The sequence below is a fragment of the Stenella coeruleoalba genome (genome assembly GCF_951394435.1).
Source record: "Stenella coeruleoalba genome assembly, chromosome: 6".
NCBI lineage: Eukaryota > Metazoa > Chordata > Mammalia > Artiodactyla > Delphinidae > Stenella > Stenella coeruleoalba.
This window is the reverse complement of record NC_137151.1, coordinates 36,386,316-36,412,519: the sequence shown is the minus strand read 5'-3', so window position 1 is coordinate 36,412,519 and position 26,204 is coordinate 36,386,316. Positions and strand designations below refer to the sequence as shown.

At 39.8% G+C, this 26,204-nt stretch overlaps 1 protein-coding gene across 1 annotated transcript in view; it reads right to left on the bottom strand.

The window, feature by feature from the left end:
- Window positions 1–26,204, bottom strand: part of THSD7B (thrombospondin type 1 domain containing 7B) — a 1,185,627-nt gene that overhangs the window by 398,694 nt on the left and 760,729 nt on the right. The window contains exons 12-14 of the mRNA XM_079925246.1: window positions 12,690–12,881; window positions 10,838–11,072; window positions 1,669–1,784 (exon numbers count right to left, since the gene is read on the bottom strand). Of these exons, the coding sequence (XP_079781372.1) occupies window positions 1,669–1,784; window positions 10,838–11,072; window positions 12,690–12,881 (543 nt within the window). The remainder of the gene's footprint in view (window positions 1–1,668; window positions 1,785–10,837; window positions 11,073–12,689; window positions 12,882–26,204) is intronic.

Below are 26,204 nucleotides of genomic sequence, written 5' to 3'. Positions count from 1 at the left end.
AGCTTATTTTATCTTCTTGCATTTTCCCAATGTTTATCTTTAAGAGCTTGAATGTTTTGCGGGTACATTACTATTAAAATTTCAAAAGCCAACCTGCTAGATGTTACCTTTCAAATGGTTCAGAATAGAGGTCACAGCTTTTCTGTCCTACTCTGTCTGGAAATGACATTCCCCTGGCTACTCTACAAACCCTGTTTATCCAGATCAATCAGTTTGAATTTTCATTTAAGAAAATAAGTTTTGGAGCACCTCTGGAAGAGACTGCTATCTCCACCCCTCAAAAGATCAGATAAATATTCCACTGTATTTTCAAAGCTCTTTTGTATTCCACACATTTAGTTCTGATTCTATCCAGAAGCAAAGTTTACTGGATGCTACTCGGTTAACACTGACAAAGGACAGTTGAAATGGCAGTTAGAAAACCTTATGCAGGTGCCTCATCACGGAAATACAAGATACCGATGATGATCATCTCCAAGAGCTGTCATAACCCCCTTGCCAATCACTGAGAGGTGGTTTGAAGTGGCAGGCAGATCTGTGTCAATAGTGGCTATCTTGTCATGCCACCGCCACGAAGATATGGGAGTCAAAGAGCAGCTGGGGGATCCTAGAGGCCCAGGGCTGGAATTTTCCGAGGAAAAGTGTTAGTAATCTCAATCTTTGTGGCAGGTTGTCTCTTCGCAGAACTGCATGCTTCCCTCTCCCTTCTTGCAGGAGGCTAGTGCAGAGATACAGTGAGAGCCAGGCCATGCTTGAGAGGACGTGACAGCCAAGACAAGGCCAGGGAGGTGTGGATGAGACCCATTTTACTCTGAGCACTAGGGTCGATATTCTTCCATCCTTCCTCTTCCTGGATGTGCCTTTTCTTGCTATGGCAGTGGTATGAGCCATAGGACCAAGGCTAGGGTGTCAGACTAGGGGAAACGGACCAAGTTATGAAGTTTAGGTCTTAGGCCAGAACGGAACTTCGGGACTAGGAGTTTTGGGATCTCCACATGGACTAGCTCCATCACGGGACTGAAATAAGTGTAGGGGAAAAGACCTGTTCTAAGAAAGGCAGTAATTTTACAAAGGTTCTCCTGTGTGTTTATTAGGACTTAGCTATTAAGTATCCTGGATCACAGCACTCCAAATACACCCAGATGTATAAAACATCACCGTTAAGAGTAAAGAAATAGAAATCATATATTGCCAATGTCTGTACCTGTTCAACACTTTTTAATGTATTGGCCCCTATTCTTCTATAGGCTTATATAATTTATCAGTGATGTGCATATAGCATTTAAGGCCCTACATTCTAATGAAGATGCCTGGAGTCAGGCTTAAGCACACAGGAGCCACAAAGGAACTGTGATGGTATTCATGCTTTATAAGGAACCACGTTTGAATGGCTGTTCAAAATGCCACAACAGGGTTAATAGAACATGAGGACCCCTACAACGCACACCTGTAAAATAATGGCATGTAATATGTTTTCCCTGCCAAATCTTAATGGATCTGGAAATCCAAGACTTCATTTACAAATGTTACAAACTTTGCTCCCAGGGTGACACACAAATGGAAAACAAGGGAGCCCCCGTACCACCATCTCTCGCTTATTTAGCAGGGGGAGAGGCGTTCAGGAGATCAGGAAGGAAAGAAAACGCTAAGAAAATAGCATCCACCTACCTGGTTGGCACAGCCTCGGGCAGGGCGTCCACTCGCTGAAGGCGGTCACAAGACAGTCTTTTTTGCACGGGAGCTGGCAAGGGCGTACTGTTTCCGGCCGAGTAGATTCCGGACATCTGCCAATGTGAAGAGACCAGATCAACATTTCCTGGAGAAGGTAAGTGGTTTAGCCTAGAACCATAGGATGTCAGAACTGAAAACACTGAGACCCTGTTGTTCCTTTTATAGACGTGGGAAGAAAGACCCAGGAGGAGAAGCTACTTGCCCAAGGGCTCAGAGCCAGAGGCAGAGCACAAAACAGACTTCATCTCTCTTGATCCAGAGACCAAAATAGTTTTCACTAGACCAGGAAAGGAATAGCAATCGCTGAAACCAACGAAAGACAAATCCTAAGTGAATTTCTCCCCATTGCATGAATTCAAATAACATTTGATTTTTTTCAGAGTGGACAAATCTGATATATTTTTTGAAAAGTGTTTTATCCAGGGTAATACATCAATTCAGTGATATTGTACAAGGCAACATATGGATATACTGGGAAACAAAAAACAGTGAAGACCACTGAAAATAATATACATATTTGATAATTAGCATGATTTTAGAATACTGAAGTATTGGCAGGTGTCTTTTTAGAACATGTAAATTGATGAGTTAGAATAAGCAAGACATGAGAATAGTATGTTTGTTTGCAAATAACAAACACACTAACAAGCATTAACAAGAGAAACATTTCAATTCTGCTATTTTGCTGATAATGTAATGTTCAGACTTGGGAGGAAAGTAGTCAGTGGATTCATAATCACTTGGAAGAACTAAAGTCTCAGAAAATGGCAAGCAAGTTTTTGTTTTTGTTTTTTGCGGTATACGGGCCTCTCACTGCTGTGGCCTCTCCCGTTGTGGAGCACAGGCTCGCGACGCACAGGCTCAGCGGCCATGGCTCACGGGCCCAGCCGCTCCGCGGCACATGGGATCTTCTCGGATCGGGGCACGAACCCGCGTCCCCTGCATCGGCAGGCGCCCTCCCAACCACTGCGCCACCAGGGAAGCCCAAGTTTTTGTTTTCATATGCATGCTTATCTGCTTATTTTTATGAGTGCAGGGGGCTAAAATCCACATTTATTATCTTATAAAACAGTGATATGCTAAGAGGAAAAACAGGAAAGCACTCTACAACTTATATTTGCATTTTAAAATTCTGTTTCCTATAAATTTCTTATAAAGTACAGAGATACAGTGTGTACAAAGCCTGATAGCATGAACTTTGGTAATGGATAGTCAGTGGTGAGTGAAGTGCTTTTCCCACATTCTTTCATTTATTCCTAAGGACCGCAGTGAAAGGCATTATAATCTTCATTTTCAGATGATAAACTGAGGTGCTGAAAGAATAAGTAATGGATCCAAAATCACATGGATTAAATAAATTAAATTATTAGTAATTTAATAAAGTATTGATTATCAATAAATTATTAGTGGCATTATTATTAATCATCCTTAATACATACAAAAAATTGTCTATCAAATAGATGAATTCAATGAACCTAAAAATAGAAAGAAAAAAGAGTGTCTTTAGAGGAAATAGGATTATTTAAAAAAGATAATCTGGTAAGGAAAATTTATGTCATACTTTAGTAGAACTAGCAAAAAACACTAAACTCATTCCCAAGTCCTTTGTTCGTACCCTGAAAGCTCCTGAAATTAAATTGAACTGCTATTTATTCTATCTCCTCTCCAATCTCTCCTGGTATCTAGCTGGAAATGAAAGTACAACGTGAGGAATGTCATTTTCCTGTGTGCTCAGCGGGGCAGCAGGGCTTGGGGGTGCAGGGACCCAGCTAGGACACACTCACTCAGACATCCACAAATAGCTCAGAAATGCTTGCGGTGCTGGTTTGGTTTCAGGTGTTCTGGGAGGGTGGCTTTTTCTGCAGGGACTTTGTTCGTTTCAATTAGCAGTAGGTGTTAATCTCTTTTTTTAAAAATGTTTTAGATATACCTTGAGGTAGAACTGATACAGAAAGAACTGCACCTATTTAATGTGCATAATTTGATGAATTTGGACATATGCAAACACCTGTGATACCATCTCCACAATCAAGGTAATAGACATATCCAACACCTCCCAAAGTGTTCTTGTGTCTCTTGGTTTTTGTTGTGTGTGTGTGTGTGTGTGTGGTGTTAATCTCTTTTGGGGAACTGATATTGCCTACTTTTCAATTTATACTTTATTAACAGCACTCACAATAAATATTCACTGGGCACAATGTCAACTCTTCGTGACATGGTGCCCTGTCTCTACCTGTGTTCTTCTAGATCGACAAGTGAGAAACGGTACCATACCCTCAATGGCAAAGGTCAAGCTCAGGTTACACTGCTTTTATAGAGACCAGGAACTGAGGGCTTTCCTGAAATGTGATCCTGGTCTGATAGGTGCCAAATATTCTCTTAGGAGTGAAACTGTCTTTTTGTTCATTTCTTTCCCAATAATGTTGACCTTTTCATTAGAGGTTCAACTTCCTCCTCCCTTCTATTTACATGCTGTCTACCTCTCCCAGGATCATCACATTTCTTTGTTTTTCTTTTTTTTATGATTCAATTAAAATATATCTGCATACAACGTTTCAAAATTACATTTATTTTTTGTATATAGTCCTATCTATACTCCTGAGATAACGTACATGCCAATAAAAGATAAATTAAAAAATGAGAATCAGAACTGTAGGGTTAAAATTGGTTTGAAAAGTCATTTACCCCAACCTCTCATCTGACTTTTCTTTTTTTTTGAATTTTATTTATTTTTTTATACAGCAGGTTCTTATCAGTCATCAATTCTATACACATCAGTATATACATGTCAATCCCAATCGCCCAATTCATCACACCACCATCCCCACCGCCCCGCCGCTTTCCCCCCTTGGCGTCCATACGTTTGTTCTCTACATCTGTGTCTCAACTTCTGCCCTGCAAACCAGTTCACCTGTACCATTTTTCTAGGCTCCACATATATGAGTTAATATATGATACTTGTTTTTCTCTTTCTGACTTACTTCACTCTGTATGAGAGTCTCTAGATCCATCCACGTCTCAACAAATGACCCAATTTCATTCCTTTTAATGGCTGAGTAATATTCCATTGTATATCTGTATCACAACTTCTCTATCCATTCGTCGGTCAATGGGCATTTAGGTTGCTTCCATGACCTGGCTATTGTAAATAGTGCTGCAATGAACATTGGGGTGCATGTGTCTTTTTGAATTATGGTTTTCTTTGGGTATATGCCCAGTAGTGGGATTGCTGGATCATATGGTAATTCTATTTTTATTTTTTTAAGTAACCTCCATACTGTTCTCCATAGTGGCTGTGTCAATTAACATTCCCACCAACAGTGCAAGAGGGTTCCCTTTTCTCCACACCCTCTCCAGCATTTGTTGTTTGTAGATTTTCTGATGATGCCCATTCTAACTGGTGTGAAGTGATACCTCATTGTTGTCCCAGAGGTCTCTTAGGCTGTCTTCATTTCTTTTCATTCTTCTATCTTTATTCTGTTCCGCAGCAGTGAATTCCACCATTCTGTCTTCCAGGTCACTTATCCATTCTTCTGCCTCAGCTATTCTGCCATTGATTCCTTTTAGTGTAGTTTTCATTTCAGTCATTGTATTGTTCATCTCTGTTTGTTTGTTCTTTAATTCTTCTAGGTCTTTGTTAAACATTTCTTGCATCTTCTCGATCTTTGCCTCCATTGTTTTTCCGAGGTCCTGGATCATCTTCACTACCATTATTCTGAATTCTTTTTCTGGAAGTTTGCCTATCTCCACTTCATTTAGTTGTTTTTCTGGGGTTTTATCTTGTTCCCTCATCTGGTACATAGCCCTCTGCCTTTTCATCTTGTCTGTCTTTCTGTGAATGTGGTTTTTGTTCCACAGGCTGCAGCATTGTAGTTCTTCTTGCTTCTGCTGTCTGCTCTCTGGTGGATGAGGCTATCTAAGAGGCTTGTGGAAGTCTCCTGATGGGAGGGACTGGTGGGGGGTAGAGCTGGCTGTTGCTCTGGTGGGCAGAGCTCAGTAAAACTTTAATTCTCTTGACTACTGATGGGTGGGGCTGGGCTCCCTCCCTGTTGGGTGTTTGGCCTGAGGTGACCCAACACTGGAGCCTACCCGGGCTCTTTGGTGTGGCTAATGGCAGACTCTGGGAGGGCTCACGCCAAGGAGTACTTCCCAGAACTTCTGCTGCCAGTGTCCTTGTTCTCACGGTGAGACAGAGCCACCCCCCGCCTCTGTAGAAGACCCTCCAACACTAGCAGGTAGGTCTGGTTCAGTCTCCTATGGGGTCACTGCTCCTTCCCCTGGGTCCCGATGTGCACACTACTTTGTGTGTGCCCTCCAAGAGTGGAGTCTCTGTTTCCCCCAGTCCTGTGGAAGTCCTGCAATCAAATCCCACTAGCCTTCAAAGTCTGATTCTCTAGAAATTCCTCCTCCTGTTGCTGGACCCCCAGGTTGGGAAGCCTGACGTGGGGCTCAGAACCTTCACTCCAGTGGGCGGATTTCTGTGGTAAAATTGTTCTCCAGTCTGTGAGTCACTCACCCAGCAGTTATGGGATTTGATTTTACTGTGATTGAGCCCCTCCTGCCGTCTCACTGTGGCTTCTCCTTTGTCTTTGGATGTGGGGTATCTTTTTTGGTGAGTTCCAGTGTCTTCCTGTTGATGACTGTCCAGCAGCTAGTTGTGATTCTGGTGTTCTCAGAAGAGGGGGTGAGAACACGTCCTTCTACTCTGCCATCTTGGTTGGGATCATCACATTTCTAATTTTCCTAAATTTACTCTTAATCTCCAAAAATACTCTCCTTGACTATTAGCAACTTATGTGTCCTCCACTTCTAAACACTATAATGTTTATTTTCTGTATTGTTTATTGTCACTGACTAAAAAAAAAAAAAAAAACCTTTTGATATCTTCTGCGTTGCTGGTTTTCTGTGTGTGTGTGTGTTCGTGTGTGTGTGCATGCACATGGGCATGCGTTATACATACACTAATTTTGAATGCCTTGATGGTAGAATTCCATCTCATACCATATCTTAAAAATACCAGATCTTAATGCTGTGTAAGTATTTAGTAACAGTAAGTGAATGATTGACAAGTATTCTATGCTGTGGAGGCTGAAGACAGATCTCTGGGAATATTAGGCAAATTTATCCAGCCATTTTCAAAACAAAATTGAAGCCTTGAAAAGCAGGGTAACATACGGATTCATGTTTTAGTGAGTAAACACAGTATGGCTTCTTGCCTTTTGTTATAATTTATACTTCCTGCTCTCGTGCAACACTCTGATTCTAGATTGGCAATGCTCTTGTTAAAAGGGTGAATACACTTCATTTCAACACATATATTTTCCTGGACTTGCAGTGGAGTATTTCATAATGACTGCCTCTTGGTCACGCTGTAGGTTTTAGTTCCTGTGCTGAAATGCATCATACTGAGCTACAAAGATCTGCCATTTCTCAGTTATGTGTCCATAATCATGAGGCAGACACTGTGCTCCATCTCCGGGAGCAGTCCTCCAACCCAGGGACTGAGGGACCATCTCAACCTGCCAACTTTTTCAACATTAAATGTGTAAACGGAGCTCGCCATTACTATATCTCACCAAATGCCCAGCGTTTTCCCATGAAAGGCAGAAAGTGTTTTACATGACCTTTGGATGGCTTTGAGTTGTGTGATTTAAATCTTTATTATTATGTTTTGCACACTACAACTGAAAAAATCTACATTGGGTAGTGAAACAAAACCAAACAAAATCCCCCAAATATCCCAACAAGCTCTCACTTCTGTTTGAGTTGTGTCCTAGCTAGTCCTCATTTTCTGATATGATCAGTTCTATTACTCATGCTATGGTAACATTCTCACCTATACAATTACGTGGAAACCAGAACACCAACCCTGGGAAGCAAGACCTTGCAAGGAATTCTGTGCCTCCCCGTGCAGTGGGTTTAGAGATAAAACATATCACGACAGCCCATCCAATCCATGGAGACATGCTTCTTTTTTTCTACTGTGAAGGCCCCTCTTTCTTTAGGATATTTTCTTTTTCTTTCCTCTTTCTATTGCCATTACCCTCACCCCAAGGATTTCACAAATGGAGGGAAATTTTTTCCACTGCAATAGCTTTCACATAAAAAAGAGCAAGAGCATATTATTCTGAAAGGGCAAGGCAAAGGAGACTTTCTCTTGCTGATTATCTCACTATTTCACTGTGTGCTTCACTGGACACTAGGTATTATTTTCTTAGCTCAATTAATCTCATTGACCTCAAGAATTTTAATTAACTTTACTTAAGTCAATGCAGGTTCCTCTTGTTTAGCAGGATCCTTTGGAGACATACAGTAAGAATTAAAACTAGGTTGTTAAGTCTCCAGCCTCATTAAAAGTGCAAAAAGTAATCAGCAATGTCTTTCTCGTGTGTGTGTGTGTGTGTGTGTGTGTGTGTGTGTGTGTGTGTTAGGGAAAACATCTGCGCAATTCATTTTTCTATGTTGGAAAACCGAGTAAAACTGGAGGTTATTCACTGTAATAATATTTTAGTCTGACTTATGTAGATTATCGAATAAAAGCATATGCATTTGTGAATTATGCTTTAAACTATCGACTTTTGGCCCTGTGGTTTTTCTGGTCACAAAATATCATTAAGTTAACATCTGTATAAGCTGATGGGCTCAGAGACTTTAATAAAAAATTGTCATTCAATATAATCATGAGGCTAGACGAGGAGGTACAGGGCTATTTGAACACACAACCCATCCCCTCATGTCCAAATAGCCTTTAAAGTGTGATGATAATGTATTTGGTAGTTGTCAGTCTCAATTCTAATGCTTCTTTACTAAGGAAAAAACCAAATTACATTCATATCAAGTGGAATTTTCCTGTTGTGGTTCAGAGGTAAAAGTTTTGTGGAAGGGAGAAGATCAGACTTCAGGAATGCTAAGTTTTCTCATCACTCTAAAGAATAATAATTTGCTGCATTTCACATAGCATTTATTCCTATACCTAAGCTATATTTATTTCTATTTGTATATTCAAGCTAATATTTCATGCATCTTTTTTTAAGCAGTTGAAAATTTACATCATAAAAATGAACATTATCAGGGCTGCAGTACTTTTCAAGATAAAAGGAGTTCTCTTGTCTGCATAGTATCTTTGTAAGCCTTTTAGGATTGTACCATAACCCCACGAATTAGATTATCATCTGATCCAAGTGATACGCAAACATTATTGTCCATGTTTGGCTATATCGGCCCATTGACCCAATCGGTCCACATGGTATTGTGGATACCAGGTAAGTTGAAACACACAAGTGATATAAATTGATGCTCCAAAAATATCACAAGCAATTTAGAGTTGGATGCTAACGCAGAAATAACGTTTATGAGTTAATAAGAGCAGAAGGTCATACGTATTATCTGTTCATTACTCTTCAAGGCAGTCCCCTTTGGCAAACTTTATCATGGTAGATAAAATATTTTTTCTTAAAGCAAAGGATAAACGTCAGCTTCTCAAACTTCTGCAATTCATATCCATTCCCCGTCAACCCCTTTTACTTTCCTACACACAGGTCTAATTAATTCATGACTTCTAAAAATGTTTATGGACAATAGCTACATGCCAGATACCGTTCTAAAATCTGCAGTGTCAACAATGAAGACTATCCAGCCCCAGCCCTCTGGAAGCCACATTGAGGAGGAGAAAAAGAGGAAGTCTTACTGACTGTGCTTCACTTCAAGTCATAGTCATCCTCCCTTGCATTTTCATAGCCACCTGCTCATCAAATGCTCCGAAACCAGCAGTATCTAGCCAGTCTGCCCTATATTTGCCGTTAGCAGTTCATTTCCTTAACTGAGCTTCTATGACTTTCCTTACACACAGCTGAAGCGGCTTCCATAGCAGTGTGGATGAGGCCCAGAGCCCGTCATCATGGGGCCCCCAAGATGAAATTAATCAGGTGTTTGAGTTGCCCATGACAGCAACACAAATTGGACTGAATTAGGCAGAAGAGCAAATGTAGTTGCCTATGTTGCCAGGAAAGGCAGGAGTGTACTTAGGGGGGCTGGGACCAGGGCTTGATGCTGCCAGCATTTGTTCTGCTTCAGTTTCTGCCTCTTTCTGAGCATCAGCTTTACTCTCTCCTCCTGCTTTTTCCACCAGGCATGACCGTGGCTATGGCAACCCTCCATCCATATACTTAGAACATCATGAATAGAAAGAAGAGAGGGTTTCATTTTCCCAACTTAAAGATCCCTGGGAAACAGCTCTAAGTTGCCTAGCTTGTGACACTAGCCCAAAGCTTGCACCAGCCCATCCTGTTGACCCACCACTACTGTGGCCGGAGTAGGGGTCTTTCATCACTTGAAGGGAACTAGTTCAAACATGGCCACTTGGAAATCTCTATGGACAGGCCAGTTACCCAGTCTCTGTATATGACTTAGGTGCCTTACATTTTCTTTTCCATGAGCCTTCCTGCAGGGACTTGAGGCAGAGTTATGTCTTCTCATTTGGTCTATGTGGGAGAAGAAACTCCCACAGCTGAGTTCTCCAGTCAATTACTCTTCTTCCTCTATCTCTTGCAATTGTTCCTGACCCCTTTTGATATCTATATCCTAGTCCTCATGTCCAAATTCTCCTACAGTTTTTTAAAAATTTCCATCTCCATGTGCAGAGTATAGCAGGTATGAGATTGTAAACCTACTTGAGGGCCTGGATTAGTCTATTCAAAATACCTATATGGATTTATCACTCACTGCAGACAAGGTCCATGAGATCTAAAGAACAGTATATAACACGGCCCCATAGTTTCAAAGTGCATGACCTACCTTCTTGTGGACCTAGTCTTTATGTAATTGAAAAAGAGCCCAAAATATTGATATCAGCTCTAGAAAGTTTGATGACTCAAGCAGATTCAATATTTGTGGGCATTATATTTACTGTTCTCCATTAATTAATGCATACATAACAAAAAAGTGTCTACCTTTGGTGGAGGCACATTTTTTAGTCTTTAAGAGTCAAAACAAAAATCTCTTACTCTAGCACAGACTGAGACATATTCAGCGCATGAAAAATGTTTCTGACTAAAAATACTCAACTATGCAATAGTCCTATGCACTTTCGATTAATTCTTGATAATACCTTTTTGTCATCACTTGTCCCACGTGACTCTTGACACAGAAGACCCTCCGCATCTGAATGCCCACACCACATGTAGCTTCTCCATTCCAGCCAATGGTTGCATTAAGGGCCGTTACCAATGTGTCTTCAGAACAGGGGCCCCAAGCTGATGTCTCCCAGTAGAGTTGCATACAGGAATGGTCATTGCACGAACGATATTCTTGGAGGGCCTGACTAGGGGGGCATGGTTTTCCACCTGCAAAAATCAAAATAAAAAATAATACAGAGTTGTTGCTGTTATCACCATGTTGCTGTTGCTGTTGTTACTGCCGTTCTTATTTTTTGTTGTTTTTACTGTTTTAATGGTCTAGAAAGACAGCATTTTGATACAATCTTCCAAAGGCCTGGGCCACCGCACCCCATTTCTGATGCTATGGTCATGGTTCTTTTATTCTGAGGACAATACATTGCACCCTTCTCTCCTCAATAACAGGCAACGGTGTGCAATCAGATTTTAAAAATCAATTGATTCTACTGCTCACCTCCGCGTCATGTATCTCTGAGATAAACTCCAAAGAAATCTGCTTTTATTCTAATATGATTATGCCTACATAAATTAGTCAGTTAGATATAATAGCCCATGACCTTGAAGTGATATAAGATCAAACACAAATACTCACACACACACATTACCTACATATGGTCTCTCTTTCCTAAGACAGTATTATGTTTCTCAGAGAACCACTTTAAGACAGCCATCCTCCCTCAAGCAGTGCATTTTACTGCAGTTTGAGAAATCCAGAAATCTCTCTTAAAGTTTGGCAGGAGAGAGCCCATCCTTAAACTCTGAAATAATATCTGACAATGTGTTATACACTGGCAGGGAGACCAGACAAATGTGCAGCCTTATACTCTTGGGTGAGTCAGACAATCAGATTTCATTACTATCTTTTCTTTCACAATTTTATATCCATGTCAAAACTGGTATTTATCTAAAGTATTGATTTTTTCCCTACTCTCCCACACTACAATGTTTTATTCAGTGGGCCAAATGCTCGGGAAGACTTGTGACCTTAGTTTTGTTATTCTTGTTATTTTTTTCCCCATTATATTGACTTTTTTCTCCTTCCAGAAATATAACAGACAAGAGGGGGAGGCCGCTGCACTTTAAGAATATGAAAATGTTCATTCCTCTTGACCCTGGCCCCATTTCTTAGGACCACAGACAGAATCTTGTCTAACAAGGAGTCCCTCAAAGCCAGTGGCCATATTGCTCTGCTGTCCCAGCTGAGCTGTTGGCAGATGAAGCCAAGGGAGGGCCTGAAAGAAATGAAATGACGTATGTGTCTGGGGACAGGGACCATTGCTTTAAATGACAGGAACAGCTGCTCCTCTAATTTGTTCTGAAGTCACCCGTTTATATCCCCATAGCACATTTTAGCTTCTTGAAAGCCGTTTTCACAGCCTTCATCTTTTTCCCTCTCACCACATGCCAGCCTGACAGAGCAGGAAATGAGGACATACAGATCAGGTAGTCTGCCAATGTTAGTGGCAGCTCCCAGTCCAGAAGCCATGTCTCTTGATTCCTAATTTAGAACTCGTTTTACCAGACATTTTCCAATTATGTTCCCAACTGCATGAGCAATCTGAAGCTGGATGCGTATCAACCAAGCCTTGTTTCCTTCTCTACAAAGGTATAATGAAAACTGACATCCACCTGATTGCCATGGCCTGTACATAGTATGGGCTAAAACAAGTCATATACGTATGGGAAGCCAGCATAGGTAAACTAGAGGATTAGAGAGGAAAGGCATGCATGGAAAGCACACTGTTCACTTGGATTTAGGGAACAGAAACCTTTCCTATTACTCACCTTCTCCAGCCAACGCCAGGATAGTCCTTGACCTGGTCTGTTTCCCATTGGCGTTTTTATTTGAACAAGACTGGGAGCAAGATGACCACTCTGTCCACTCGCTTACCACACAATCCATCCGGCAGGGAATTTCACACACCATCTCTTCAGGAGGAGGAGATGCTGGGCAGAGAGTCCCTGATACATCTTCTCCTGTAGTCAACCAGAGCAAGACAGATGTCGATTAATGCAAGATCGAGGCAAATCCCAGGAACATTTAGGTTCGTCTATTACTTCAGTTTAGCTTAGAAGACTTCACCTGGTGTCTCTAAACCAATAACGTGCAAAAAACTGATTTTTTTTTCAGCCGTTCATAATATTTATTTCAAGAAAAACTGTCAGGAGGTCATTTGGCATTTAGAAAGGTAGATACAGCATCAAAACTGCCATTTGTCATCCTTCCCAGGGATGAGTGGGCTTCCTTCAGGAACAATTTAGCCATGGATGGCTGGAGACAGACAGGATTGACATGCTATGGACACCATGTGTAACAGGTGCATGTATTTCTGCAAAATGGGAGTCAGAGGAGTCTTTTGGCCTGAAAACCACAATTTATGTTGAGCAATCTATTCAGCAGCCCCCCTCAAATTATCACTCTAATTTTTTATTGGGTGCTTTCACCTCCAAATATGTAACCTTAAGCGAGATTATCACACAGTGATACTTTTATTCTGTTTTTTCTGTTCAGTGGTAAATGTACACAATAGAAATGAATCTGTGGCTAAAATTATATAATGTGTTGAGATAAAAGTTGAAAGCAAGTCCAAAATTTTCCCTAATTTATTCCCTCTTTGAATGATGTGATGATTTAGTCCAACCAAAATACATACACACACACACACACACACACACACACACACACGTGTATATGATAAAGGGGGATGGAGTTTTACAATTATCAATGACAGACAAGACTAAGGGGATCATTTCTAAGTTGCTTTTCCATATCTCAAATGATTACAATGAATTTTTTCTAAGCTCTCTTTTAGGTTACTTATTCACCATTTTTAGAATTCAAATATTTTTCTTTATAGATAACAATTCAACTCTTACTATGCCCCCCCCCCCATTCACAGTCACCTCATAAATACAGAAGACATGAAGAATAGTAAAACCATTTATGGTTTGAAGCAACACATGGAATGTGGAATGGCAACTCTAGGAGACAGGTAGTTTTGTCTTTGTGACTTATGCCCATGGAATTCTCCTGTCAATCTGTCTGACACAAAAAATAACTAATATTTATGCAGTATCTCCCTTGTGCCAGGCACTGTCCTTATAAGATGCTCTTACAGACAGGGTTGACCCATCTTCTTTTATAGATGAGAAGTCAGTGGCTCTGGAAGGAAAACTCGCTCAGGGTCACACAGGCCTGAGTTGGGAAGCAAATGAAAACTTTCTGACTCCAAAAATTCTGGTTTCCCCATTAGACATATTGTATCTAATTCCGAGATGGATATTCCTTTTCAGAGGAAGTAAATAAAACAAGCTGACAGTAAGCAAGACTGCCTGGAGGAGAAGCTAGTGCCCTCCTAAGATCTGCATTCATATTTGTAAATGAGGCCAGGCTCATTGCCCTTGAGGTACAAATAAAATTTTTCAAGCTATTACGAGAAGTAATGGAGATTCTAGTAGAAAATCGAGCTGAAAGACCAGTTCCAATCACTCTCTTTTCAGTCTCAATCTATTTTCAGGTTGAGTCCACACTGTATAGTACATGCAAACATGCACACGGACGTGCATGGACGCGCGCGTGCGTGCGCACACACGCGCACACACACACACACACACACACACACACACACAATACAGCAGCTTAGGGGGAGTGCCTTCCCAAGTACAGAAGTAGGCAGGTCAAACTAAACATACAAACTACATCTAATCAAAATTCAATTTCCACATCTGTGAATATTATGAGGATAATTTTTTATAGAAAAACACTTTAAAGCAGTGTCTTGCAAAGAACATTTTGATGAATAAGAGATATTTGAAGAGCTCTTACTTTAAACAGTGGGGGGGAAAGCTGAGACGTCCTAGATTAAAATAGTAAAATTGGTCTCACCGCTGGAGAGTAGTGTGTGTTGAAAATGCCAACTGCCATGTAAACTTCCTTCGATGGAAATGGTATGTAGTATTTTTCAGTCTTATTTGACTAAAGGCCATCCTTTTTTAGGCAGCACCTCTCCCAGGAATGGTATTTTTACTAACATGTTTTGAGAAAACCCTGCCTTCAAGAGTTACAAAATTATCAACTACTATTTGATGAGCATACACCATGTCCAAGGCATATAATGGGATAAATATATAAGTGAAGATACTACAATTTATCCCCCTAGAACTCATGATTAATAACAGAGATGAGCTATAAATACATAAAGAGAAAACCTAGTCCAAAAGTAAATGTCAAGTTGCAAATGTGTGTTTTAAATAAAGAAGTACTGTAGTGATTTAGGGAAGAGAAGGACCTCTGGGGAACTAGTCTGAGAACAGAAGGCTTTCAACAAGGAGAAAGAGACAGGGTGAGAATTGGTGGAAATCAGGGAGGGCATGCCAGTCAATGCAACTGTCAACAAAGGTATAATGATGGGAAAATACAAGGTATGTGGAAGACAGTTAATCCTGAAGCTGCCTGAGGAGAAGAGGAAGCCCGTGTTGGAAGAGTTGTTTGACATCAAATTCTGAATAACTTAGACTGACACACCAATTTTGTTCTATTTCCGCCTTCCTGCAATTCCCAAATGCTCAGGTTTCCCGTGACCTAAATTTAACTTCCTCCCCAGTCATCCATCATTCAGCACCCTTAGTATTCACTTCTGGTGCTGGGATGCTTTTTAAGACCTAAGCTTTCCCATAAACTGATATATCCATTTCCACAGTGCAGTGAAATGTCAATACTCCCACCAACACTTTGATAGCTTGTCGATATGGACTAATTTGGAAATGTGAGCAATCAGGTAAGTCATTCTTTAGCGAAGCCAAGCGAATAGTCATGGGCAGGCTCTTCAATTCTTGTGTGAGCTATTTTATAAGAAATCTTGCCAAAGAAAAGCTGCACGATGGGATCCTAGTCACAGGTGGCCTAGCCAGACACAGTTAAGTATCTGAAGGTGAAGCCCAGCACCACTTATCCTCTGGAGCATATCACTTAGCTTCTTTGAATCTCAGTTATCTCATCTGCAATAATGAAATAATAACACTTACTTTTCAAAGACAGTGTGAGGATTAGAAATCACTTATACAGCAAACACAGCAGGGTGTCCAACAACAGAGGGAGGATTCAATATAGAGGAACCTTTAAAACCTTTTAAAAAATGTTGTTTGGGGCTTTCCTGGTGGCGCAGTGGTTAAGAATCCACCTGCCAATGCAGGGGACACGGGTTCAGGCCCTGGTCCGGGAGGATGCCACATGCCACGGAGCAACTAAGCCCGTGAGCCACAACTACTGAGCCTGCGCTCTAGAGTCTGCAAGCCACAACTACTGAGCCTGCGTGCTGCAACTACTGAAGCCTGCGTGCCTAGAGCCCATGCTCCACAACAAGAGAAGCCACTGCAATGAGAAGCCTGTGCACCACAACGAAGAGCAGCCCCACTCACTGCAACTACAGAAAGCCCACGTGCAGCAATGAAGGCCCAACACAGAGAAAGAAAGGAAGGAAGGAAGGAAGGAAGGAAGGAAAGAAAGAAAGAAAAAAAAATGTTGTTTGCAAAGATGTACACCGCCAAAACCCAATGGCATTCTTGATCTAAAAAATCTAGATACTTATGCCATAACCATGGAAAGCACTTGCTGTACTGTGCATATATGGGTACACATAACCACCAACAACTTCACAGACGAGTTCATATGATATATAAAGACTGCTTATAATTATTCAGATCACTTTATTTATCTGTGGCTCATCTAAACCATTTAAGAGCCAAAAATACAGCACTTGAGCCTGAATAACCTCATCTGCCCATCTACGCTGGTAATAATGATCTTCCTATTGCACAGAGAGAACTCATTTCAAAAGAAGAGCATTTATACTTTCTTGTTTTCATTTTCATGGATGGATCAATGAGACCAACTGAAATCTCAGGCAAGTGTGGAAAATAAAGCAGCATGTGGGACAGAAACTTAGTCATTAAAAGTGATTTTCACAAGCTCTTAAAATCTAATATTACAAAAAATTGAGTATATTTAAGAGGGAAATTGAATTCATTTTTCAAGAAGACTCTAAAATTACTCCAGTTCTCATCACACTCCCTGGGACCAATAATGACAAACTCCACATTCTCTCCTCATAGAGTAGACTTATTTAAACCAGTTGTGATTCTGAAAATATGGGATATGGTGCTGCTCCAACCTTGTCACTCACGATTTTTTAATAATTTAATATGGTGAAATCCACATTACATAAAATTAAACATTTTATTTATTATTATTTTTTGGCCGCGAGGCATACGGGATCTTAGTTCCCCGACCAGATATCGAACCCGTGCCCCCTGCAGTGGAAGTGCGGAGTCCTAATCACTGGACCGTCAGGGAAGTCCAAAGTTAACCATTTTAGAGTAAACACTTCAGCGACATTTAGTAAATCACGATGTTTTGGCAACTACCACCTCTAACTAGTTTCAAAACGTTTCATTACTCCAAAGTAAAACCCTTTACCCATTAAGCAGTTTCTCCCCATTACTTCCTCCCTCAGACCCTGGCAGCCACCAATTACTGTTCTATCGCTACAGATTTATCTATTCTGAATAGTTTATGTCAGTGGAATCATATAAGTTGTGATTTTTTGCATCTGGGTTCTTTTACTTCGCATAATATTCTGGAAGCTCATGCAGGTTGCAGTATATATCACTACTTTGTTCCATTTTATGATGGAATAATGTTCCGTTGTATATATATACCAAGATTTGTTTATCCATTCATCCAAGCTCATACTTGTTTGAGTCTCTGAGTTCAATTATTTTCAGTATGTACCTAGGGATGGAATTCCAGGGTCACATTCGTCACTCAGTTTTGTTTGTCTGTGATTCTGGAGACCTTGGCATACATGACCAGACTGGGGCCTGGCCCTAGTTCATACTACTGTTCTCATGCTTGGCAATTCCTGGCTAAAGACAACAGTTCTTAGATGAGAGAAAGAAAGATTCTTTTCTTTTTTTTAAAAGTATAGTTTATTTACAATGTTGTGGAAGTTTCAGGTACAGCAAAGTGATTCAATTATATATATATATATATATATATATATATATATATATATATATATATATATTCTTTTCCAGAATCTTTTCCATTATAGGTTATTACAAGATATTGAATATAGCTCCCTGTGCTATACAGTAGGTCCTTGTTATCTATTTTATATATAGTAGTGCGTATCTGTTAATACCAAACTCCTAATTTATCCCTCCCCCTGCCTTTTCCCTTTTGGTAACCATAAGTGTGTTTTCTATGTCTGTGAGCCTATTTCTGTTTTGTAAATAAGCTCATTCATATCATTTTTTTTTAGATTCCAAATATAACTGATATCATATGACGTCTCTCTTTCTCTGTCTGACTTACTTCACTTAGTATGATAATCTCTAGGTCCACCTGAGAGAAACCTTCTTGAACATATGAATAAACTCAGGATTCCCTAAAAAATGCTTCTTTTTCTGGTTCAAATGTATACGGTACTTAAAGTATAAATAGCTCATGACAGACTCTCTTTGGCTACTGGTCAAGCAACCATGTAAATTTAACACTAATGTAGCTTTCAGATTCTGGGCTTTCCACATCAACTAATGTTTAAACCATACCTATGCTATATACTATATCCTGTGGCTTTCTTTGTTTTATAATCCTAAGGAACTAGAATTTAGTATTATGAGCTACCATCTCTCTTTTGTAATGATAGAACAAACAGCTATAATTCTTAGTTTTCTAACCTATACTGTAAGTGTCCAAAATTAGAAAAGTTATAGACAAAATAGAAAGAGAAACCCAGATATCCACAAATCTACAGTCATATTTTTAAAGTAGACCAGCATTTTATCATTATACACACTTCAAACTACCTTATCTTTCAAAAATAATGCAATTTGGGTCCTTTGTCGATATTTCTCTTGTGTGTTATTACACTCTCTATGGAAAATAATGAAGCAGTTATCAGAAATACATGTCATAAAATTTTATGTCCTATTTCAATCTCAGAAAAGAATGCCAATAAACGTTGATTAAACACCTGCCGACAGCTGAGTAAGATGTCAATGGATGGCACATAGCAAATTTACTGGAATTCATATGTACTTAATTCCGTTTTTTAAATTTAAATATCTCCCTAAATGCAAGTAGCTTCTGGCCACTTCTGGACTGGGACCCTAATCATCTAAGGACATGTTTATATTTCAAACCAATAAAATATGAAAGAAAGCTAAGGGCTAAACAGAAGCCATGTGCAACTATGCAATGCCAGCAATTCATTTAATGTTTCTGCTTGCTGATTTCACCATTTGAAGTGTATTTGTCTATCTAGTTTGCACATATAGGAAGGCAAATTTTAGAACTCTGACGTTAAGTATTATCATATTTATAATAACAGAAACAACAACTGCAATAACAAAATGGCATGGGGGCTTCCCTGGTGGCGCAGTGGTTGAGAATCTGCCTGCTAATGCAGGGGACACAGGTTCGAGCCCTGGTCCGGGAAGACCCCACATGCCGCGGAGCAACTGGGCCCGTGAGCCACAATTACTGAGCCTGCGCGTCTGGAGCCTGTGCTCCACAAAAAGAGAGGCCGCGACAGTGAGAGGCCCGCGCACCGCGATGAAGAGTGGCCCCCGCTTGCCACAACTAGAGAAAGCCCTCGCACAGAAACGAAGACCCAACACAGCAAAAATAAATAAGTAAATAAACTCCTACCCCCAACATCTTCTTTAAAAAAAAAAAAAGCCCGATCACACTTGATGTCTCAACTATTCCTTTATAGAAATCTACCTGCTTTAGTTTTATTCTAAAAAAAAAAAACAGTCACATGGCTTGTACGTGTCTGAGCTAGAACTAGAAAACATACCTGTTAGACATTACAAGCTATATTCTTAACTGTTTTGCTGTATTGCATCCTGGTTCATATCTCACATATGTCTTTCTCATTACACTACTTTTAGCTGATGCCGAACCACAAAGAAGGGATTCTATACAATTCACTGGCAGCTAGCCAGTAAATTTAGTATTGGAAAAAATAAGCCGAAAGGAGTGAGCAGTTCCTTGATTATTTAGGAACTGCATCATAAGATGAGGCGGAATAGAGCAATACTTTTCAAAAATAGAAAAGATAAGCAGATGAAGAGAGTTCAGAATGGAGAGATGGAAGATTAAGATAGAATGCAAGACCAAATAGGAACAGGTATGGACATTCAGCAAAAACAGTACAATGTATGAGTAGATAAATGACACAAACACAAGCAAACACTATAATAATGATGTAAGGATGCTCACAAAGTGAAAAAAAAGAGAGAACGTAAGTGCAAAGGCTAAAATAAACATAGTGGAAAATTCAAATGTTAAAAGGAAAAGACTTTAGGAAAGCAATAATAACAGCTAAAAATAAGAAAACAATATTTCCAAGGTTAAGGTGTTTACAAAAGCCAGAAGTTAGCTGAAATTGCACCTAATGGCAGATGAGTTGTTTGTTCAGAAGCCTAACTGACCAGCTATATGAAGTTCCTCAGCATACAAGAATATAATAGCAGCTCACACTTTGATCACTTAGAATGTACCCAGCATAATGTTACATTTTACACCTATTTATTGACTCATTTAAACATCGACAGTAGTAAACAAAAAAGCATCAATAATAGTAAACATGTATATTGTACATAATAGATGTTAGTGATTAAGTGAACTACATGTATCGACTCATTTAGACGTCACAACAAAACTATGAGGTAAGAATTACCGTTATGTTCATTATCTAGATGAGAATATTGAGTCTTAGATAAATTAAAATTACCTGCCCAAAGCCAAACACAAGTAAAATGCTGGAGCTTGAATTTGGACCTGGGCAACGTGGCTCTAGAGTCCATTTCTTAAATACAATGCTTTATTGACATGCACTGCTTCTACTCACCGTCAGGACAATATATGTACCCGGCTACACAAAACCCGATCTAGCGGAGAATCAGTCAAGTGTAAAGCAACCCAATACCTTTGGCTCATGAATCCTGTGTGTTACGCAGGGTGAGAGAAGATGCAAAACAGCAGAAACAGTATATGATTTAGGAGCAAACTACAATTGCTCAAAAAAAAAAAAATCCAGGTAAAATCTAATAAAATGTCTCAGTGGGGAAATGTCACATTTTCTTGGTCTCAGTCACACATTCCAGGGGGAAGTAACCACTATTTTATGTGTGTGGGAAAGGTCTGAAAATTACGCACTTAGGTTTACGAAAAAATAACTATGCAGTTCTGTTTTTGACACCTACCAAAATGGGACCTTGAAAAAAAAATTCTTTTTTTCTAACAATGACATCAATTTGCTCACAAGCCCTAATTTCTGGTTGGTAGCCAGGGCCAGATGGGAGTTGGGGAAGGAGGTGGGGAACAGAAATATATCCATTTAAAGTAACTTAACACTTCATGATCAAACTAAATCTTTTCAAAGTTAACTCAGTCTCTTAACGTTTCTTCCTCTCCCTTCCTCCCTTCTCTTTGGGTAGCAGCTGAGTGTAAGAGGAATGTCTGTTCCAAAGTTGCACATTCTCCTTTGAATTCAGCTGGTTCCCTACTGAGCTATTTCCATCGACTTGGTCTTTGCGTATCATTACCTAGTCTTTGAAGGTGAATCTGCATCCTCTGCTAATTTCTAGGGTCCCTGTCGCAGCTTCTGATTTTCTAATCCACACACTTTATACTCACCTAGGCCTGACTCCAAGCTAGTCCCAGTTTCCTGGGGCAGTCAACACCTCCACTTCCCACAGTGGGGCATGATTTCAGGATCACCCCCATGTTATAAATAAACTGGGGAGACCAGGTTGGGAGGGTGATAAGCAGCTGGCTTACATCCACTCTGTGACTCAACACACCACATCACTGTTTCACTACAGCAATACCATCACTTTACGTTGGGATGCAAGGAACCCTGTGCGCAGAGGCTCTTCCTACAGTCTCAAACCTGGGAATGAGGCACCGGCCCCTCTGCTTTTGCTTTCCCTTTAACCTATCTGAAATGTCCATAGTTTTCATTTCCTCAGCCCAACATTTCATGTGCAGATTGAGATGGGGCCAAGGACCCTCATGTCCATGTACCTCTTCTCAACATCCTCCCTAGATTCCTCCTTTCTGATCCAGAAAACTGGCCAGTGCAGGATTCTGGCTTATGCTAAATCTGTATTCTGAGTCTTCTGGCCTCTCATCTTGATATCTGGAGGGAGCTCTTTGGAATTTACAAGACACTTGTCTTTCCCATGCCTGGCTCTTGCACGCAAATGCCTGTTTTTCAGGATTATTGTCTCCGAAAAGAGCTTCAAGATTTCATTTTTGGGCACTAACTTGTTCTGTCTGTTTGCATTTGAGATATAATAATCCTAACTTTTTTGGACACAGTAGGTAGCTCAGAAATTTGGTGAGGTTGCACCGGGGTGGGGTGGTGATAGGGTGGGGAGGTCCTGTCCGAGAAGGCACAGAAGCAGACACCAAAAGAAAAGCACGCTGATATATCTCAGAACAAAATTTGAGGACACGCGCTTAGTGTGGAAACCCTGCTTCTCATGAGAATTTTAGAGAGAGACTCTGTATAATTTTTTAAAAGATGAATGCAGAATGACAATAATGGAATAAGTGCCCTTAGTAATGCAAGACATGTTTCTTCAAAAGGGAAAATCTTGGAGTAAATAAACAGCACATTATAAAGGGTAGAATATTTGATGAGGAGTTGTGACATCTGGATTTCAGTTCTGCCTTGAATACTTACCAAAATGTGACCCTAGAAAACGGTTAAGCATTTTTAGCCTTCAGATGCCTTGTGTAAGTAGGAGGTGGGGGACTGCTATCATCCTTGATTGTATTATCAGGTCTGATAATAGATCAAAGAGGCTAATGTAAAATAATACTTTGGAAATTGCAAAGCACCATGGATATATAATGTAGCTTTTAATTACTGGTGAAAATGGGGCTAAAGGACATTCCAAGTAGGAAAATGATTGGAGTCAAAGATACTATCCTTCTTCTCCATCCCAATTTTGTCTTAGCTAAAGAAATAAGAGGAACTGAAATGATTATAAAGGCAGAAATAATATGACTCATGTCATCTACCTACTTGTCTAGCTATATATATAGCTATTAAGAAAAAGGATTTGGACCAGCTTGAATATGTGGTATACCTTTAGAAAGCACTGCAAGTTGTCTAAAAGTTTTCAAATGTTTGAAAATCAATATTTTTAAGTTAAACTGGGGAAGTCAACAGAGTAAACTGACATATCAGTAAAGCGTGATCTCTCTGTAATTAACCTACAGGAACATAAGTTTAATGCCTATAAGTGGGAAATATATTATGATTTATTTAACTACCTCACTTTAATTGCACAATTAAGATGTTTTCAATTTCTCTGTGATAAGTAATACTGCAAAGAACATTCTTCACCGTATCACTGACTGCTTTCCTAAGAATACATTTCTAGAAATGGAAAAACAAAGTCCAGGAATGTGAACTTCATTAATGTCCATGCATGAAAAATACTGCCAGTTTCCTTTCTTTCCATTATTTATCATCACCCTTCATTTTTAAATTTATATACAATAAAATTCACTCTTTGTGCTATACAGTGCTATGGGTTTTGACAAAATGCATAGAACCTTCCATCCACTACCAAAACCAAGAGACAAAACAACTCTATCACCACAAAAACTTCCTTGTGATGCCCCTTTGGTGTCAACCCCTGCCCCTGATCTTAATGCTCAGGAAACGCCGATCTGTTCTCTGTCCCTATAGTTTTGCTTTTGTCCCCCAGAATGTCATAAAAATGGAATTCCACAGCATGTAGCTTTTGTAGCAAAGTACATTTGAGATGGATGCATCCACGTTGCTGCATGTATGAAGAATAATTCACTCTTTTTTGTTGCTAAGTAGTATTCCATTGCATGGAGATAGCATGTTTTGTTTATCTATTCTGCTGAAGGACATCTGGGTTGTTTCCACAGTTTGGTGATTATGAATAAAGCTGATATACAGGGTCTTGTGTAAATACAAATTTCCATTTCTTTGGGGTAAATGGTTAGGAGGATAATTGTTGGGTCATATGTAAGTGTAGATTTTTTTTTTTTTTTCCAGTACACGGGCCCCTCACTTCTGTGGTCTCTCCCATTGCGGAGCACAGGCTCCGGACGCGCAGGCTCAGCGGCCACGGCTCACGGGCCCAGCCGCTCCGCGGCATGTGAGATCTTCCTGGACCAGGGCACGAACCCGTGTCCCCTGCATCGGCAGGCGGACTCTCAACCACTGTGCCACCAGGAAAGCCCAAAGTGTAGATTTTATAAGACACTGTCAAACTGTTTTCCAAAGTGGCCATACCATTTTTCATTTGATCAACAGTGTATGGACTTTCTGGTTGCTCTTTTTTCTTATCAGCACTTGACATGACAACTTCTTTGTTGCTTGTTTAATTTTCATCATTCTTACAGCAGTATAGTGGTAATGCACTGTAAAATTGGTTTGCATTTTCCTCATCACTAATGACGTTGAACATCCTTTTATGTCCTAATATGCCATTTCTACATCTTCACTGGTGAAGTGTCTATTCAAATCTTTGACTCATTTTTTAAATTAGATTGGGTTACGGATTGAATGTTTGTATCACTCCAAAATTCATATATTGAAGCTCCAACCCCCAATGGGATGGTATTTGGAGGTGGGGCCTTTGGGAGGTGATTAGTTTTCAATGAGGTCATGAGAGTGGGACTCTCATTATGAGATTAGTGTCCTTATAAGAAAATGAAGAAAGGGCACACAGCGAGAAAGTGCCTGTCTACAAGCCAAGAAGCAGGCCCTCACCAGACATCAATCTGTCTGACATCAACCTTGATTTTGGACTTCAAGGACCGTTCGAAATAAATGTCAGTTTTTAAGTCACCCAGTCTATGGTATTTTGTTACAGAAGCCGGAGCTAAGACAGGTTGTTGGTTCTCATATTATTGTTTTGAGAGTTCTGTATATATTCTCGATACAAGTTCTTCATCAGACTTGCGATATGCAATTATATGCTCACTGTCTGTGGTTCTTCTTTTCATTTTCTTAAGAGTATCTCTTGCAAAGCAAAGTTTTTCATTTTTAACTAAACTTTTAACTTAAGTCCCATTTGTCAACTTTTTCTTTATGGGCTGTGCTTTGATGCCATATCCAGTTTGCTTTTAAAAAGACAAATTTTCAGGAAGGAACAGAGAGTGGATTGTCTGCTGCAAACAATGAGTTGAAACTTACATATTAGGACCTAAAATTTCATAATGTTGGATATAGTGACCTCTCTAAATAGTGTATCCTAGTATCTAATGCTAACGTAAGTTTTTCAAATATGGTGTGAAAGCCTAGTTTTTCCATGGAAATTATTTCCTGATGTAACAGCTGAGAGTCCAGCATTATAACATACTGACAATATGTGTGATGCAATGATAATTAGCTTCTGGGTAAAACCCTTATGTAGTATCCAAGCAGTATAATGCACAATCTATGAAGATGGGACTTTGCCTTTTATAAAACTGCATCAAACGTATGGTACAATGTCTGGTACATAGTAGATCTCAACAAATTTGGGCTGAAGGAATGAATGAGAAGGGAAGGTATTTAGTCTATTTAAGATATGAACTGTAGCTTATGCTTCTGTAGTATGCATCCCAACCCCAGTGGAGTATGCACTGAGATACCTGTGATGAATTCATATGAGGATGTCAGGCACTAACTGGGAAATAGGTCAGATTTCTAACCCCAACATTAACTGAGAGATAGTACAGCGTAATGGATTCTGGAGTCAGACTGCCTGGGTTCCAATCCTACCTCTGACACTTATTTCCTAATACTTAGCTGCTCTGTGTCTCAGTGTCCTCATCTGTACAATGGGGAGTTCTATTTCATAGGGGACTGTGCTGAAAAGAGTACCTTTTTCCTAGCACTCCTATTCTCCTAGGTTATCGTAAAGATACAATCAGTTGATATATGTAAAGTCCTAAGATGGGAGTCTGCAACCTAGTAGTTAATATTATAGTTATATATTTGTGGTAGTAAGTTACTGAAAGTTACAGACCATGGCAAACTATTTTCATCCCAACAATTTTTTAAGCTTAAGCCTCTGGGAAGCTTGTCTTTGAACAAAGCACAAGAAAATAAGCCTGCTTTATTCTTGAGTTGGTACATCCTCTTCATTTCTGTCTAAATCACATGCCTGCAACTGTGGGAACTATAATATTGCCAGTTCTTCCCTTCAGACTCTGCACCATTTGAGATCCAAGAAGGATATGTAGAG